The sequence below is a fragment of the Osmia lignaria genome, chromosome 15 (assembly GCF_051020975.1).
Source record: "Osmia lignaria lignaria isolate PbOS001 chromosome 15, iyOsmLign1, whole genome shotgun sequence".
Taxonomy (NCBI): Eukaryota; Metazoa; Arthropoda; class Insecta; order Hymenoptera; family Megachilidae; genus Osmia; species Osmia lignaria.
In genome coordinates, this window is record NC_135046.1 from 12,056,994 (window position 1) to 12,072,631 (window position 15,638).

Sequence of the window (15,638 nt, forward strand, 5' to 3'; positions counted from 1 at the left end):
AGAACGATATATACTATAACTACTAACATTATAAATTGTCAACTGCTATTAAATATAATATTTACATGAAAAAAAGAAAGCATTAAAAATATTACTTTTGTATTTTATTTGTTTTTATAAACTGAATTATAACATAAGTTATTCTTTACAGAAAATTTGTATTTAAAATTATTTTCATATTAGAAAATACAAACTGAATAAAATAAATATTACATTGCATTTAGTTATTTCAATGATCACTATTTAAGTACTATTGTGGATTTCATGCTAAACATAACAAATTAATATAAAGAAAATGTAATTTATGTAATGTCAATAGAATGTAATATATATGTATAAGTACATAACACAAAAGTAAAAGCTCCAAAAATATAGTGCATAAAGTAAGACTGTAAATTCCTAATACCACAGCACTTGTAAAACTATAACATTCCAAATAAAAATAAACATAGTTAATTCTATGCACATTTTTCCTTTTTTCTTTCATATAACTGAATAAACTTAATCACGAATTTAAAAACAAATTAATCTTTGCAACTTTTTGCAAGAAACTTTATAATTTAATTCCTTATATTCAATTCACAGAATAATTAATGTTTTAACTTGTTAATATAACAAAAGAAGAAGTTTGATTTCAGTTGCGAAAATTATATTTCTATCATCGTTATCCCAGGACAATTCTAAAGTTCTCATTATAAGTGTATTTAAATTTTTCTTAATCCTTAATTTCTAAGCTATATATATAAATAACAATAATATCGATCAACAACAACTCTATCAATATCAAGTTTTACGATCGATGCGACAATTCAGATATCTACGTTTTGATACGTAGATACGGTATGATGAAAGGAACGTCATACAATGGCAATATACGTTAACATTTACTAAATATTATTTTCTTTGGTGAATAAAATAAATAATTAATTCAAAATGAATAAAACAATAGTTAATTACTATCGATGGTTAACAAGTTTAAAACTCGCATATATTATTCTACGAATAAGACATTAAAATCTAGTAAGAGAAGAAGTTTCTATAACATTCCAAACAATCACAGGAAGTTTAGTGAATATACTGCTTAATTATTCCATTAATCAAATTCAGCAATAACATACATGACTACTCTTAATTACTAAATTGAAAATCTTTATACAAGATTAAACAGAACGAAATATAATATAAACATAGGCACACAACTAATTGACAAAATACTTTGAAGTAATTAAAATCTTAAATCTTGTACTAATATACAAGATTTCATGTTATGTTATGTTATCGTATCAATCAAAATGTACATATATATAATTTTGAAAGTTCTATGTATATTAAAAGCTCTAAGAGTTATTTTTTAAAACATCTAAATTATTTTCGAACTTTCGAAATCAAGTTTCATTTCTAAATATAAAACTCATCAAAGAAATGCTGCTGGAGCATTAAGCGTGGCAATACCGTGATATACATAAACAAAATGACTTTGTTTTTAGCCAAGGGTTGTTTGACTATTGAAAGATATTTTAATTACCAACTTACTGTAGAAGGAACATGATTGCTAACTGTGAAATCTTTGTATTGAGAGAAAACGCAAATCTGAAAAATATTTCAAATAAGAAAAAGAAATTGTATAAAACAGCAGTGTTTAAACTAACCTTGTCTTTTAATCGTTGACAAAGTTGTAGCGCTATAGTAAGCAATACTAAAGCGTCATTTAGCCAGGGAACACTACATTCCGCTTGTTGCGTCTCGTACTTGACACTACCGTGTGCATTTTCTAACTGGTATACTGCTAGAACCAACTTGTAGCTCTGAATGTAAAAGCTAATGGCTAAATTTTCAGGGAGATTTGGATTTAAAGATTTCTATGAAAAAAGAATTAACATTAACATTAACGTTAATAATATATTTATATTTCCGATATATTTACTGACCATATTACGGCTTTTAATGAGATCATCGATAGTTTTCTTCCTAGGAACGATTAAACTTGTTCGGCTACGTTGTAGGCAACCAAGTATGTTTCCTAATACATGCATTACTTCATCAGATGTTTTAAAAAGATAATGACGATCAACGTTATCTATATGAGCAATGGCTTGCTGTAGATGATTGGCAGCATCCTGTATTTGTTGCAATTTCCATGGGTGCTCATTCTGTATGCTTGTTCTCATATTAATATTTTGTTGTCGTTGTACTTTAAAATTTACTTCCTATAAATATTTTTTTATTACTTTCTATTATGTGATTGTAGATAAAAAAAGAAACAGGATAATAATTACTACTTACCGCGTTAGTGATACTATCACCAGTTAAAACTGCTACACATTTTACTTGATCATGAGGTGCAGCAAATACGAACCTATCTGTTTTATTGTGTTGATCATTGCCAAATAATGCTAATGGAAACCTTTGCGCGCATTCCTATAACATAAGAACAAATACTCTTCCAAACTGATTTATTAAGAAGCATATATGTATAATTTTACTATACCATTAAGATGTTTCTTAATTGCGACAGCGAAGAATGAACTTCTTCATGAAGCACCCACTCAAACTCCATTTGCTGAAAATATTAAACAGTTAATTACTTTTATTTCTTTACTACAATGTAATTTTACATTAAAATAATTACAAACATAGGCTTTTAACTTGCAAAATTTATCAATCACTGTAAATTATGTATAAGATAATGTTACATTTACTGAATAATAAATACTGCTAGATAAAATAGTTCATATTATTTAGGAAGAAATGCTGTAAGGCGGAAATTTGTCAAAATCAACTGTCAAACGTATAAATAAGAAGTAAACATGACAGTAAAATGATCTATCAAAGGCAACATAACCACAAAAATGCAGTTTCAAGAAGAACAGCAAGAGCAGGTTGATTAGTTGGAGGATAGATAAAGTATACTATCATCGCGAACTGCGAGACGACGAGGTCGCCTAAGTGATTAGATAAACGGTAAGCAAAGGCAAATAGCTTACGAGATTGTGAGCCTCCTCTTTCTCGCAGTCAGCCATTTTTCCGTACCGGGTGGTGCCTCCACTTACTTCCTGGTCACAAGCTTTCAGGTGTATATGTTCGCCTTATCTTTAATTCAGTTCTTTAACAATTTCTAAATTATACTTGAATTTCTTACTCATTGAGTACGATCGTTGATGTTGTTCTTTAGACGCGAAAAGATAAACTCTATCATCTTTTCCACCAGAAAATTCAGCGATCTTGAACAGATAAATCGTTATCGTTGAAAGATATTCTAATTATAATCTAGGATCAATGCGGATTAACGAAGCAATTTACACGTTATTAATAAGCAAAAAGCATAAGTATATGGTATTCATTTTTTTTCTTCATCTTTAAGCTTCCAAACAGATCAATTATTTGTATTGATTTAGCTCATAAAATTCAATTTTTAATATACTATTCTTGCTCTACCCCTAACAGTATACCCACCTCCTTGATGTACCTGAGATGGAATCAATTATTAAACATTTGAAATTGATAGCACAACTATGATATTATTTATTACATATCAGGTACATGTACAATATTTCTTACCGTTACATAGGTAGTTATTACAAAATATCAAAATGTTTTTGTTGTGCTAAATACTTTTAATAAATATATATATATCTTTGTTAGCAAACCTAAAAATTAAAACTACAATACATTTTAGAAAATTGAGGCACAGATTATCACATCATTCATCGCATACATTTACTCGTGTGCATCCATATCGACAAAGATATGTTTTACTTGTGCTCGGAGGTGCGTTTAAAGTTATATGTATTAATCTATTAATCATAAGTCGTGGCGAATTACTGTATATTCACGAGATTTTATGTAACCTTTTTCAATTTAGGCATTTTCTTTGGGCACTTTTGCACATGAACATACCAGTGTTTCTCTTGACATCTTTCATTGCAATAAAAAGCCATCTCGCATCCAAGACACTTGAATTTCGGCCCGATGCTACTGCAGTTCGAACATACAAGATTGTGTAAACTGTTCGGGCTGCGACTTACTTTGCCGAGATGCGGTGTATCACAATTCCTGAGATCATTTGCTGGCAAGCTCTTTGACAGTGGTGGCTGTGTTGAACTTAAAGGCACCTGATACGGTGTTGAAACGATGCTCGCCATTGCTGCTTGAGTATTATTATCGATCAATGAATTTGTTTGCGCAAAATTATCGGCGGTTTTAACGAGCGTTAATCGATCGTATAAGAAATTTTGCATCTGTTGATACTTGGCGGTATTGTCACGAGTTTCCTCAGCAAAATTCTCGTCTCGCGTTCGATTAGTTTTACTGGGATTAGCTGCATCTCCATCGATACCGATATCATTTCTATTGTACGTTAACGTGTCGCGTTGCCTGTCGATGGAAGCAGCTGCTACAACAGCAGCAGCCGCGGCTGCAGCAACAACATCCGGGATCATTCTGTTTCGAGTAAACTGGCTATTCGTTGGATATCCACCTAAAGGAGTCCGTGTCTGGTGAGAAGAGGATAAAGATGACGGTGATGTGAATAACGATGGTAAACAGGTTGCAGTAGCAACATTGTTGCCGACGTTCCCACTTCCTCTTATACGATCAAAATCTATATTAATGGGGTGCTGCAAAGTGGTCGATGGGGAAGGATATCTCGCCATTGAGTCTTGGACAGAAGGCAAGCGTTTGTCCAAGTGCAGCAGTGGTCGCAACGATTCTTGCATTGGGAAGTGATATCCTGGCAGAGGAGCTGAGTGTAAGCGAGAATGGTACGGATAAGTGCCGTAGGGACAGATGGCTGAATGGTAACTCAAAGTAGCACTGTTGTAGGGATCAATCTGTAATTGAAACAGGTATTTAATTATATTAAGATTTTGTTTGGAAATGAATTATTTTTGAACAATAGCGGCTCGCGTATAGGCACTGTGGAACTGTAACATTTAATATAATGAGTTTTTAAGCTTAATGTCAGTACCCATCCCCCAGTTTATGAAAAAGATAGAAAAATTTTTGTATAGAACTGTGCGCTGCACAGTTTTAGCGGCGTGGTTTGACTGTTGTACGCATGCGCACATAGGAAGCTGCGCAATGCCGGTTTTTTAAAACAAACGCTAAAAATTTTCTAGAGCAGCATCCCCACTAATTTTGGCTACGAGCTACCACTGTTTTTGAATTTATAAAACAAATCAATGGAAACAGATTATTCACTTACAGCATAATTGTTAGGATAGAACTGAGACATAGGAATAGGTGGACAGAGAGCAGAACGTAGCGGTGGTATTGCTGGAGTTGGTTGCGAAAGAGACACCGATGCTGCGACATGTTGCAGCAATTGTTGCTGTCGTTGCTGTTGCTGATGATAGTGTTGCCATCTTTCTGTACCGTACTGAGATGTATTTACCGATTCGTTAGCTGTATTGGGGGCAACCATCTTTTGTATTTCAGCTCCAGAAATCTGTGCAGTGCATCATAAACATTAAATACAGAACAATTAAGAATTAACAATTTCATTGAAGAACTCTTACACTAGTAGAATTTTCTGTAGGCGTAAATGAAATATTTCCCGTAGGTTGTAGTTTTGATTTACTTTTCGATGCTTGTTTCTTGGACATCCGGGTTAACCAGTTACCAAGACTGGGAAATTGTTCGGTCATCAAATGATTCTCACTGCTTGCTATTTCTTCTCCTTTATAATTTTGTTGCGGTCTATTCGTGTGTATATCAGACATGAAATTTCAACGATAAAATCTATTAATATTTTTATTTAACTTACGTAAGATGTTCTTGATTCGACGCAGCTCTTGTCGCGTTAAACTGATTCCACTGATTCAAATTGAAGGCAACCTAGAAGAACGTACGTCTGAATTTTGCTCTTCTTCACCAGTAAAACAAACTTCTACCAACCTTTGACACGCTTTGAGTACTTTTGGGAAACGAAACATCTTCCTCTGGAGCAGACTCGAAGGAGTTAGGTTGCAAAGAAAGCTGTCTTGCAGGCTTCAAATCAAGCATTTCGTTTTCCTGAATGTCCGTGGTCGTTTCCATATCACTGATCACGGTACTGATCATTGGTTCAGCTTTAGAGAAACCAAGGCACTTGAGTTTCTCAGTTTCTTGAACCGCAGGACTATTCCGAGGAAAGTTTTCCGCTAACTTACCTTTTTCATCTTTCTTCTCCTGACAAACACCACCGTCCTCGAGAAACTTTTTAGGATTACTTGAAGGCTGTTTGTTAACATCATCGATACTACACTGTTGATTCAGAGGACTCGTTCTTACGCATTCCTCAAAATCTGAAGAGATTTTATTTACATTCCGAAGCGACTCTTCTGTTGACCATAATTTTCTGTCCGAGATCTGAAGCTCTTCTTCGACTGGCTCTTGACTCGACGAAACGATGAAGCTCACCCTGGGTAAAATTGGAGGACTGTTCCTGGCTTCTTCGGGTAACGTGTTTTCGTAATTGGTGGGCGATCGAGGTGACAATTTCGGCGGTTCCGGTGACGAAGCTGGAGAGTTGTTCTTCGTTGACTCCTCGTTAGTTTCAGTGAAATTCATCAGGAGATACTCGTCGTCGTCGTCGTCGTCGTTATCGTCGTCAGGATTTGCAGCGTTCTCGTTCACGTCGATCACCTCGCTAAGAACTGGAAGGGACGCGGACAGTTTGCTATGCAACTTGGAGAGATTTTCAATTTGCTTCTCGTACCGATTCATCACCTGCCTTAGCCTGGTACTTTGCTGTGAACTGGAGTCACTCGCCATTTGTTTGGCCAATTCTACGGCTTTGCCACGTAGCTCTCGGAGCTTTTGTTTCAGTTTCTTTCGTCTGTACTCTAGCTTGTAGCTGTCGGTGTTTAAAGGAGAAAAATTCGTGTCTTTTTCACAAAGCATGTCGTTCCAGCTGGATGGAATGGGACTGGAGGAGGGTTTGGGCGTTGTTCCCGTCACGATTCTGTAGTTCGACTCGTGCCCTGATCCGGTATCGTTTCTACAGGTGTATCCTTCCATTTCTGGGGAGAAGAGTAACATTTTAACACTTTATACATCGTTTATATTAATAATTAATTTGTATTTGTACCTGTACGAATCACCTTCTTCAGCCTCAAGGGAGGCACCACCTTAGCCCCCTCCTCTTTCGAGGAAGACACAACCCTGAAGCATCTGTCGGTACAAGAATTCCCTGCTTCTTCGTTCACGTTCGAGCCACAGAAGTTTGTTAAAAATTCTTTTATCGAACCCTCCACGCGTTCCTCTCTTTGAGTAGAATCCGCTTCCTGCGATTTCTTCTTTCTCCTATTTTCCCCTCGCGAAATCTCCTCGCCGATTTTCTTCTTCTTGCCGCTCAAACTTCCGACGTTCGAAACTCGAGGAACAACGCAGTCCACCAAATTGGCTAATTCCTTCAACATCGAGCGTTCTTGTTTCACATCGAATTCTCTTCTGCCAGCCTCTTCGTTCGACGACACGTTTATCGATCTCACTGGTTCCACTTCGACCACGTCCGTAGACGAGGATTTCGATAGAACCAGCAACGGCGGCGAACAGTCCTTGCGTAGGGACCTCGCGGGTACACAAGGTGCCGGGCGAATCGGTAAGGAACGATTAGGTTGCACCGGTATCAAACACGGGCCACGATCACGCAGAGCCGTTGCTAAACTTCCACCTCCGTTGATGTTTGATTTGCTCGAACTGTCCGCTATCATAATTCGAGGCTCTGAAACGAGATGATTGTTACATATACAAAGATTGTCGACCATGTGCAACCGTTGCATTGACGAAACGCAAATTGATAGTGTTTTGTCATTATTTTCGATTGTTCGAAATAATCTGCAAATAAATGAATATGGTATTTATTGTCTGCGTGTTGCGTTGTTTATTTTCACGCGATTAGAATTCTCGATATTCTGGTATTTATTTATTCATCTATGCATATTACCTCTCGGAAATTTGAGCTTCGATTTCGTGCGCCTTCGTTCGACTTCGGGTCAACTCGGCAAAAATCGAACCCGCTCGGTTCCGGAGTTTGCCGGGTTGCCTCCAAGGCAGGCGCGTTTTTCGAAAAATTTACAATAATTTAATTATTGATGCTATTACCTAATACAACATTCGCAGAATGATTTTGTTTTCCATTAATTTTTTCATTTTCTGTGCTTTCCAGCTCTTCGTCGAATCGCTTAAAAATCGTTTGTTTCCATGTACTCCTTTCGTCGGTCGTTAGATCGACGAAAATTGGTCGTTCCCGACACCCGGATGTCTCCTCCGTCGCGCAAACTAACCGACATTCCTCGTTTGATTCGTTCAGTTTCTGTAAACTTTCGCAGGGAATCTCGCTGGAGCTGCTGATCAAACAAACACCCTGCTCTTCCTCGAAGTTTTCGCCATTTTCCTCGCAGCACAAGTCTTCTTCCTTAGCCGATAATTTTTCGGAGGATTCCTCGTGATACGACAAGGACGTGCCCTCTGCTGCATCTTTCGATTTCTTACAAATGAACTTGTTTCTGGAGATCATCACCTTTGGCCAACAAGTTTTAGTAAACATTTTCATAGATATTTTATGTTTCTTCGTTCTTCCTTTTTGCTTCTTCAAAGAATCGTCCAACTCGCAGCCATTTAGTTGTTTCATGATTCGAAATCCCTTGCGTTCAAAGTTTATGAAAATTTTAAACTCTTTAATATCATTTCTTTATAAAATTTGAAAGTTACGTAATTTATACTCACGATATCTATCAAAACTGTGTTACAAAGCTCTTTTCTTCATTTCACTAATAAATTTCTTAATAATTCAAAGAGAAAACCTCATTGCATCTTCCTCCTACCAAATTAATTAAAAACAAAATATCGAAAAGCTTAAACAAAAACAAAAAAAATAAAATAAATTGTATTTTAAATAGTTGCAATTATAAATGCATGTTTAATTAATTCTGTTTAAGTGTTATCAGAGAGAAATTTAATCCGACACATGCCATAAAGTGGATCGAGACGCAACCGCGCGAAAAGTGAAGCCCAAGAGCAAGGAATCTTGCATGTACGCCGATGTTTCCCACTTCTAGAAAAGTTCTTATTAGGGAAACCCTTCGCATTGGACGACTAGAACGCAGTCGTTTGGCGCAGCTCGGAGATACAATGTTTAGCGGCAAGGAAAAAGGACAATAAATTTATTTCCTTTAACGTTGCGTGGTAAGGAGGTCTTTTTCATTCTTAGAATTACCTATCTGCTGTCCTTTTTTTCATCATGGATTGCTCGGACACGACGACTTGATGGACATGGGAAATATGGATTATTTCACATCTTCTTTATTTTCCGTCTACGAAGAATATATGGTATCGCTGGTATTGTAATTTAAAATGGTGCAGTTTTCTTTTCTCTGAAAAGAAAAAAAAGAAAAACATTTTGCATGTATTATGTTTGTATAATATTTATAATGAATTACTTGTAATATTTGTATTGTGTAATACCTTGTGTAATATAATGTTGCATAATAAATATCACAATACAATTTTTTTAATATTATACTATTTGTGTAACTTAAAACTTTCTCTAGCATTTAGTATTGCAATTACCCTACTGATCATTGTAACTATTATAGTCGCTTCTTTACTGGTTACATAGTTACTATATATAGTCGAGCTATTATTATTGTTCTTACATTTGCTACATTCAACCCAGTAACACTGAGATTCATATATGAAAATACATCATCGTGAGCCTATCTGTAAACGATACATGTATCTTGACACGCAGTTTATATTTAACATGCGTGTAAAATGTTTCTTGTACGTGCACGATATCGATCGACTTTTTTATTATTCCGAGCGCTGTTTAATGCTTAAATGAAAAAGTTCCCCTTGCAAAATCGATTCGTCAAATAATCGGTGTCTTGTATATTTCTCACGGAAATTCATTGAAACTCTTCATACTTTTCTGTAAAAATAAATATCTTGCATAAGTAATATTCTAATCTCAAGGAAATTAATTGAAGTTTCTTGAAATTTTAAAAATCATAACTTATAGCAGACTTGAATCTTAAATTTTTTTTTTATAAATATCTTACATAATTAATAATTAAAAAATATGTTTATTTTAGTATTAAAGAAACTTCAAAGAATCCTCTACAATGAATTTTTTATTTCAATATTCTGCAATAGGATATGGAGTATATATTTTGCCTGCAACATGAACACTTAGTACACAAGCAGGGTACCAGTCACATGTGCATTTTCCCACCTAAGGAAAGTCGACGGCATATAGAAACTCGACGACGATACGCATGCACCAGCAAAAGGGGTGAATCACCCTACCTTCCCTCTGACCGGTTCTTCTTCGGTCGTTGAATAAAACAAAATGTCTTTGATGCGTTTGAATATTTTTTTCGATAAACCTAAAGTAACAAAATAAACAAAAATATAATTCATTGCAAATGTAATTAAAATCATCTGAATAATATTCAATAATTAAAATTTCGTATTTAATTCTTAACTAGTAAAGAAATTTTAATTTTACGTTTTTTTTGCGCTATGACTTTTTTTAACGTTATGACAACGCTAACCATTATTTCAATAATTTGAAGATACTATGAGTTTTTGAAAATAAAAATTTGACTTTTCTTCGATTAAGAAAAGAAATAGAGAATTGATTTCTATACCTAATAATTTTGTCGAACAATAAGTAAAGTTCATTTTTTATGAAATGATTGCAACGTACTACTAGATAATTATTGAACAAACAAAGCAATCGCTAGTTACCGTTTATAAATAACGGACAAACTCCAGTTCCGCTCGGTTGTCTTCATTTTTGTTTTATCGATATTCGTAAACACTTTCAGCGAAATTCCATCGGAATAACGTGCAGAGATTTTATAGGTTGACATTTTGCTATGATTGTTACTCGAAAATCGTAAACCAGTAGACTAGGGGCACGCGACATAAGATTCTTATTAAAAGAAAACCGAACAAAATTTTTAAAAGTGCAAAATGGTCGTGCTTAAAGTAGAAAATGAGGCGTCGAAAACAACGACCGTTTGTGGAACATCGTCTGGAGGAAAACCAAAATTTAGAAATAAAGTTTGCACCACTACGCCGCAGAAAGCGTGTACTCGAACTACTGAATATAAATCAACTCATTCAAAATACTGTTGCTCTTGTAATGAAAAAGAGGTATTTCTTAATACTTACTTCCCTATATATCCATATTATCTTATAATAACTTTAATTATTAATTTAAACATTATTATTGATGGATCTTACTTCATTTCTTGAAACCGCGGGAAAATATTTAAATTTGAAATTTATGAAAGGCACCGAATTAATTTGTATTACTGTATTAACAATAAGTCTTTGTATTTAAATATTCAGATGCTTTATAATTCCCATTATTTAATTATCTAGTGGAATAAAAGAATAATTAAGAGCACGGGCAAATTGCAAGCAACTTCCATGAAGAAAAAAATACCACCTCCAAAAGTACTAACAAAGGAAGAATATAATCAGTATAAAGAATTATGTCCTATGACAAAAGAAGAGAAGGAGAAAGTTCTTAAAATGCAAGAAGAAGAAAAACAAAGGCTTCTAAAGGAAAGCATGGAAAGAAAAGAAGAATTTCGCAGGCTAGACAGGGAGAGACCTAGAGTAAAAGATCCAAAACTGATTGAAATTGAAGAGGAAGCTAGGAAAAGAACAAATTATTTGCTTGAACGAGCTGAGAATCTAAAACTCGAACAGGAAGAAGAAATTCAAAAGTGCAATAGAATTATTCTGGAAACTAAATGCCGGGCTATCCGGGACGCACAGGTAAAAGAAGAAAGATCCTTTTAATTACTATAAAGAAAACAATAAACTGATTAAGTGTAATAAGTTTATATAAAATGTTTTATTTCTTGAGACATTAATTCTTCTACAGGTAGCAGAAAAAAAGTTGATTGAACAAGAATTGGGAGAAGAAGAGAAACGTCTGAATGATATGATGGAGAATGAAAGAAGATGGGCTATTAAAGAAGAATTCAGAAAAGAGCAAGAAGAAATAGCAAAGAAGGAAAAATTTGCCAACAGTTTGATGGATCAAATAAAAGACAACGAGGATTATAGAATATTAGAATTCGAGAGAAAGCAAGAAGAAAGTCGATTAATTAATTTGAGCAACATTGCCTGGCAACAGGAAGAGATTGCAAAATTAAGAAATAAAGAAACAGAAAATACACGAATTCGACGAGAATTAGCTGAAGTAAACGAACAATTGAAACATTTGAAGGAGATGGAAGAACAGGAGAATAAAATCATTGATCTTAGGTAAAAAATCATTGTTTCAGTTTTTCATGAAACGAATAATAAATTAATAAATATTGAACGCATAGGATACAAGAGTATCAACAATATAAGGAGGAAAGAGATGCACAATTAGCGGAGGAACGGAGATTAGAAAAATTGAAAAAAGAACAAGCCAAAGCAAAAGTCGCCAGTCAGACAATGCAAGCGAAAGATTTTCAAGTATTTAATTACTTCTTTTTAATTGATTGAACGTTACTTGAATTTCAGTGATAACATTGTCACAATTTGGACAGGAACGAATCGATGAATTGAATGCTGCTCGAATTCAAGAAGAGGTAGAACGTGAATGGAGGCAAAAAGAAAAGGAAGAAGCTCTGAGAAGGGCAGAAGTTCAAAGGGCTCTTAAGGAGGAGAGAGAAAAACAAATAAATAATAAACGTATAATGCAGGCGATCGAATTGGAACGAGAGCGGCGTGAATTTGAGAAGATTGTACATGTTCAGAAGGAAGCTTTCTGCAGAGAACAGAAGGAAATTGAGAAAAAACAACGACAAGCTTTAATTCATAGGAGTGAGATACTAAAACAGGTTTGTTTTAGTCATTTAAATCTGTTCAGTATTTATTCAGTAACTTAATCTTCAATTGCAATATCTTCAGGTAAATGAGAAAGAAAAAGGACGAATTGAAGCTAGACAAAAGATGTTTGAGGAAGGCTTAGCTATTCGTACAAAAACTGAGATGCGTAAGAAAAAATTGCGCGAGGCAATGGAAAGGAAATGCAACGAAATGAGAATAAACAAAATGCCTGAAATGTATATCAACGAAGTAAAACGAATGATCGATAATATCGAATAAATATAATAAATATACGTTTGTAACTTGTCCATACATCGTTATACACAATATATCCTGCGTGCCGTAAAAAATTTTTTTTCGCTTATCAAAATGACGAAAAAAATTGTACTTTCAAATATTATTTCCATAACATGACAACGTTTGGATCACGTTCAACAATATCTTCAATTTGTGCAGCTGATTGACCGGTGCTGCAACAAATCTCGTCAAGACTGTATGTACCTGTAAAGTACTTATAAATTGGATTGTTCTTTGCTTCCTCGTTGCAAGGAGATCCTGGCAAATATATTGGATACTGCAATTCAACATAGAAACAATGATCTTTGAATCTTTGAAAATATAACAGATTGCATGAAAGAAATTGGCAAACCTTATATACTCTACGGATAAGACCTTCGATTAGACCAAATTGTACCAATCGTCTTTCGTTAATCCTTAAATTCTGAGGGTTCAGACGTTGACAGAGATCCCTCATACTGCTACCATGCGTCATACTTGCATACATTCTATATATATCCCTAAGGTACGCAGGTTGTCTAGCTGAAAATAATATTTAATAAAATAAAGCTTTCTTGGATTTTTGTAGAAACCTTTCTGCTGGGAACATTAAACATACGAAATTTTGAAGCATACGCTATACATCTTTCCTGTAACTTTGAGTTTTCTGCCAATTCTTTTAACTTGGATGTTGCACCATAAACGTTACTGTATTGAAATATTGGAATCAGGGTTACAACACCGTAATAGCTAAAAATCGATGAAGAAAATTATTACAGAAATTATACATTTAAAAAGACATTTCATATTAATGCACTTACACAAGGTTCTGCACGCAACTTTTAACCAAGTTATTTTCTACATCTGCTTCGGCCGCTATTCGTGCAACATGATTAAATCCATCTATGTAAGGTAATACTTGTTGAGTAGTTAAATCCCATTGATCGCTTTGAAATGCTTCACGACCTTCTAAGAATATCGGTACCTGATGATCAAGAACTGGCTTCGGCTCGGGTGCTAACTTGATGACTTTCAAATTGGATGTCATTGTTCCTTCTATTAAAATATTAACATTTGTGTCTTTGATATTCTTACACAAAACTGTTTCCTAAGAATGACTCTTACCCGTTAATGTACACATTTTGTGCAAATTTAAATCCTGCATTACTTGTTGGAGCATTTCTGCTAATCTTGTTTTAACCTCAGACGCGGATAAAAAACAATTTTCTACTTCAAGAGCCATCTAAGAAATCAAATAAAGTTTACTAATCGATGCTTAATAAAATAAATAATAAAATACAAAAAGCTTACTAGAAAATCAGACATCTTCTTCACAACAGGTTCATAATGAACGGTACGTGCTTGAGCATCACAGACAAAACATAAATTAAAATAAAATGCATTTCTTGCATATTTATTGTCATCGATTCTCACAGGAAATCCTAAGATTTTATAATCCTTCAATGTTCTGTAATAAAATAAGAAATTGAATGTACAAATTCGAACATTGTTGCTATTTGTAAACTTACACTGTTATGGTACTTCGCTGCAGTTGTGCTTTGGGTATGATATAAACACTAACATTATCAAAAATATCCTTTGAAATAAAGTTATCTGGAACCTAAAAACAAAAGGAAAGATATGTTATTAATATTATTTACATCAGGTAACTGGTGCAAATATTTAAAAGAAATTAAATGCAATACTTATTAACCTGACAAGTAATCATTGGGCCAACAACAGGGTGAAATTCTGAAAAAAATATACATCTGATTGGATCTTCTTGACCTTTATCTTTTGTGTTTTCTGATAACGATGTCATTTTGATGGATCTTATTAACCTGTCATTGAAAGAAAAAAGTAGTTTTAATATATATATATATATTTAAACAATATACAAATACTTATATATATTATAATATTTACAAACCTATTCTACTTGTATCCTTTAGTTCTGAACAAATTTCCAATGAATCTTCATGCTGAATAATACTGAATCTAGTCTGAATACATATTACTCTAATTACTCGTTGAAACCATTTAAAATACAATTATAATTACCTTCCTTGAATTCCGTTTGAATCGAAATATATCTATTTCCATAACTAACGAATAAACTGTTATTCAGTATTTGAAAAGGTTTCTTACATTAATTAATTTATATATATTAGGTGCATCCTTCATATTTATTTGCATTTCATTTCGTATGGCATTGATAAAAAACATTTATTTATGCAACAAACTGTGTGTTTAGATGCATAAAAACATTTTTATTGTTCTTGAAAAAATATCACCACTGCATTGATATCGTATGTTGCATGCGATGTGTTACACATCCACACATATGTAATATACATATACATTGAAAGAGAAAATGAGAAAGAAAGAATGTTTGTATAATAGAAAATATATGTAACTAAAAAAGAAAACCGAGTGAGAAAGAATATATAGAAATAAACAAATAAAATAAGAGTCAAGATAACGAACGGTGTTGTATCAATGAGTAAGATGAAAATAATAGGTATGGGAAGGAA

The 15,638-nt window shown here is 34.0% G+C and overlaps 4 protein-coding genes and 1 long non-coding RNA gene across 15 annotated transcripts; 2 read left to right on the forward strand and 3 right to left on the reverse strand.

Moving 5' to 3' along the window:
- Positions 1-230: 230 nt before the first annotated feature.
- Positions 231-3,051, reverse strand: rogdi (rogdi atypical leucine zipper). 3 transcript variants are annotated; one of them, XM_034333155.2, is made up of 6 exons: positions 2,630-2,650; positions 2,489-2,560; positions 2,284-2,418; positions 1,929-2,207; positions 1,650-1,859; positions 231-1,590 (listed from the first exon to the last, which is right to left on the reverse strand). In XM_034333155.2, exons 1-6 carry the CDS (start codon positions 2,633-2,635, stop codon positions 1,522-1,524), a joined length of 771 nt encoding a protein of 256 aa, XP_034189046.1. In that variant the 5' UTR covers positions 2,636-2,650; the 3' UTR covers positions 231-1,521. The 3 variants fall into 3 exon arrangements, with proteins under 3 accessions (XP_034189046.1, XP_034189047.1, XP_034189045.1); XM_034333156.2 differs by having other exon boundaries at positions 232-1,590; positions 2,634-2,864; XM_034333154.2 differs by lacking the exon at positions 2,630-2,650 and adding an exon at positions 2,985-3,051 and having other exon boundaries at positions 233-1,590.
- A 31-nt stretch (positions 3,052-3,082) lies between these two features.
- LOC117608266 (uncharacterized) lies at positions 3,083-10,872 on the reverse strand. 6 transcript variants are annotated; one of them, XM_034333123.2, is made up of 13 exons: positions 10,735-10,872; positions 10,217-10,370; positions 9,448-9,913; positions 9,200-9,356; positions 8,710-8,803; positions 8,086-8,626; positions 7,070-7,705; positions 5,896-7,001; positions 5,765-5,835; positions 5,517-5,697; positions 5,204-5,446; positions 3,898-4,829; positions 3,083-3,221 (listed from the first exon to the last, which is right to left on the reverse strand). In XM_034333123.2, coding segments are annotated over exons 6-13 (3,699 nt in total). In that variant the 5' UTR covers positions 8,615-8,626; positions 8,710-8,803; positions 9,200-9,356; positions 9,448-9,913; positions 10,217-10,370; positions 10,735-10,872; the 3' UTR covers positions 3,083-3,220. The 6 variants fall into 6 exon arrangements, with proteins under 6 accessions (XP_034189014.2, XP_076548643.1, XP_034189015.2 ...); XM_076692528.1 differs by lacking the exon at positions 3,083-3,221 and having other exon boundaries at positions 3,840-4,829; positions 9,448-9,556; positions 9,639-9,913; XM_034333124.2 differs by lacking the exon at positions 3,083-3,221 and having other exon boundaries at positions 3,840-4,829; positions 5,896-6,068; positions 6,150-7,001.
- Positions 3,192-4,001, forward strand: LOC117608286 (uncharacterized). 2 transcript variants are annotated; one of them, XR_013063520.1, is made up of 4 exons: positions 3,192-3,333; positions 3,445-3,536; positions 3,643-3,768; positions 3,863-4,001. It is a non-coding gene; the product is annotated as an uncharacterized LOC117608286 (long non-coding RNA). The 2 variants fall into 2 exon arrangements; XR_004582316.1 differs by having other exon boundaries at positions 3,677-3,768.
- On the forward strand, positions 10,811-13,107 carry LOC117608271 (cilia- and flagella-associated protein 45). The gene is made up of 6 exons (XM_034333137.2): positions 10,811-11,145; positions 11,377-11,778; positions 11,888-12,273; positions 12,339-12,471; positions 12,546-12,839; positions 12,910-13,107. The coding sequence occupies exons 1-6, from the start codon at positions 10,963-10,965 to the stop codon at positions 13,105-13,107; spliced, it is 1,596 nt and encodes a 531-aa protein (XP_034189028.1). The 5' UTR covers positions 10,811-10,962.
- Nprl2 (Nitrogen permease regulator-like 2) lies at positions 13,094-15,434 on the reverse strand. 3 transcript variants are annotated; one of them, XM_076692531.1, is made up of 10 exons: positions 15,253-15,434; positions 15,035-15,107; positions 14,819-14,945; positions 14,634-14,725; positions 14,416-14,572; positions 14,230-14,347; positions 13,926-14,160; positions 13,724-13,854; positions 13,478-13,647; positions 13,094-13,402 (listed from the first exon to the last, which is right to left on the reverse strand). In XM_076692531.1, the coding sequence occupies exons 3-10, from the start codon at positions 14,924-14,926 to the stop codon at positions 13,226-13,228; spliced, it is 1,188 nt and encodes a 395-aa protein (XP_076548646.1). In that variant the 5' UTR covers positions 14,927-14,945; positions 15,035-15,107; positions 15,253-15,434; the 3' UTR covers positions 13,094-13,225. The 3 variants fall into 3 exon arrangements, with proteins under 3 accessions (XP_076548646.1, XP_034189042.1, XP_034189043.1); XM_034333151.2 differs by having other exon boundaries at positions 15,166-15,434; XM_034333152.2 differs by having other exon boundaries at positions 15,035-15,123; positions 15,166-15,434.
- Between the last annotated feature and the right edge of the window lie 204 nt (positions 15,435-15,638).

Excerpts from the sequence above, each read along its gene's own strand:
- LOC117608266 (XM_076692527.1), bottom strand. The coding sequence starts at position 8,614 with ATGAAACAACTAAATGGCTGCGAGTTGGACGATTCTTTGAAGAAGCAA. Across the intron at positions 5,447-5,516 it reads CTACAGAAAATTCTACTAGT|ATTTCTGGAGCTGAAATACA; the intron begins GTAAGAGTTCTT and ends TGCACTGCACAG. Across the intron at positions 4,830-5,203 it reads TCTATCCTAACAATTATGCT|ATTGATCCCTACAACAGTGC; the intron begins GTAAGTGAATAA and ends TTTCAATTACAG.
- Nprl2 (XM_076692531.1), bottom strand. The coding sequence starts at position 14,926 with ATGACATCGTTATCAGAAAACACAAAAGATAAAGGTCAAGAAGATCCA. Across the intron at positions 14,573-14,633 it reads CAGCGAAGTACCATAACAGT|AACATTGAAGGATTATAAAA; the intron begins GTAAGTTTACAA and ends ATTTTATTACAG. Across the intron at positions 13,403-13,477 it reads TTATCCGTAGAGTATATAAG|TATCCAATATATTTGCCAGG; the intron begins GTTTGCCAATTT and ends GTTGAATTGCAG.
- LOC117608271 (XM_034333137.2), top strand. The coding sequence starts at position 10,963 with ATGGTCGTGCTTAAAGTAGAAAATGAGGCGTCGAAAACAACGACCGTT. Across the intron at positions 11,146-11,376 it reads GCTCTTGTAATGAAAAAGAG|TGGAATAAAAGAATAATTAA; the intron begins GTATTTCTTAAT and ends TTAATTATCTAG. Across the intron at positions 12,274-12,338 it reads AATAAAATCATTGATCTTAG|GATACAAGAGTATCAACAAT; the intron begins GTAAAAAATCAT and ends TTGAACGCATAG.
- rogdi (XM_034333154.2), bottom strand. The coding sequence starts at position 3,020 with ATGGCTGACTGCGAGAAAGAGGAGGCTCACAATCTC. Across the intron at positions 2,208-2,283 it reads GTGATAGTATCACTAACGCG|GAAGTAAATTTTAAAGTACA; the intron begins GTAAGTAGTAAT and ends AAATATTTATAG. Across the intron at positions 1,860-1,928 it reads TCATTAAAAGCCGTAATATG|AAATCTTTAAATCCAAATCT; the intron begins GTCAGTAAATAT and ends CTTTTTTCATAG.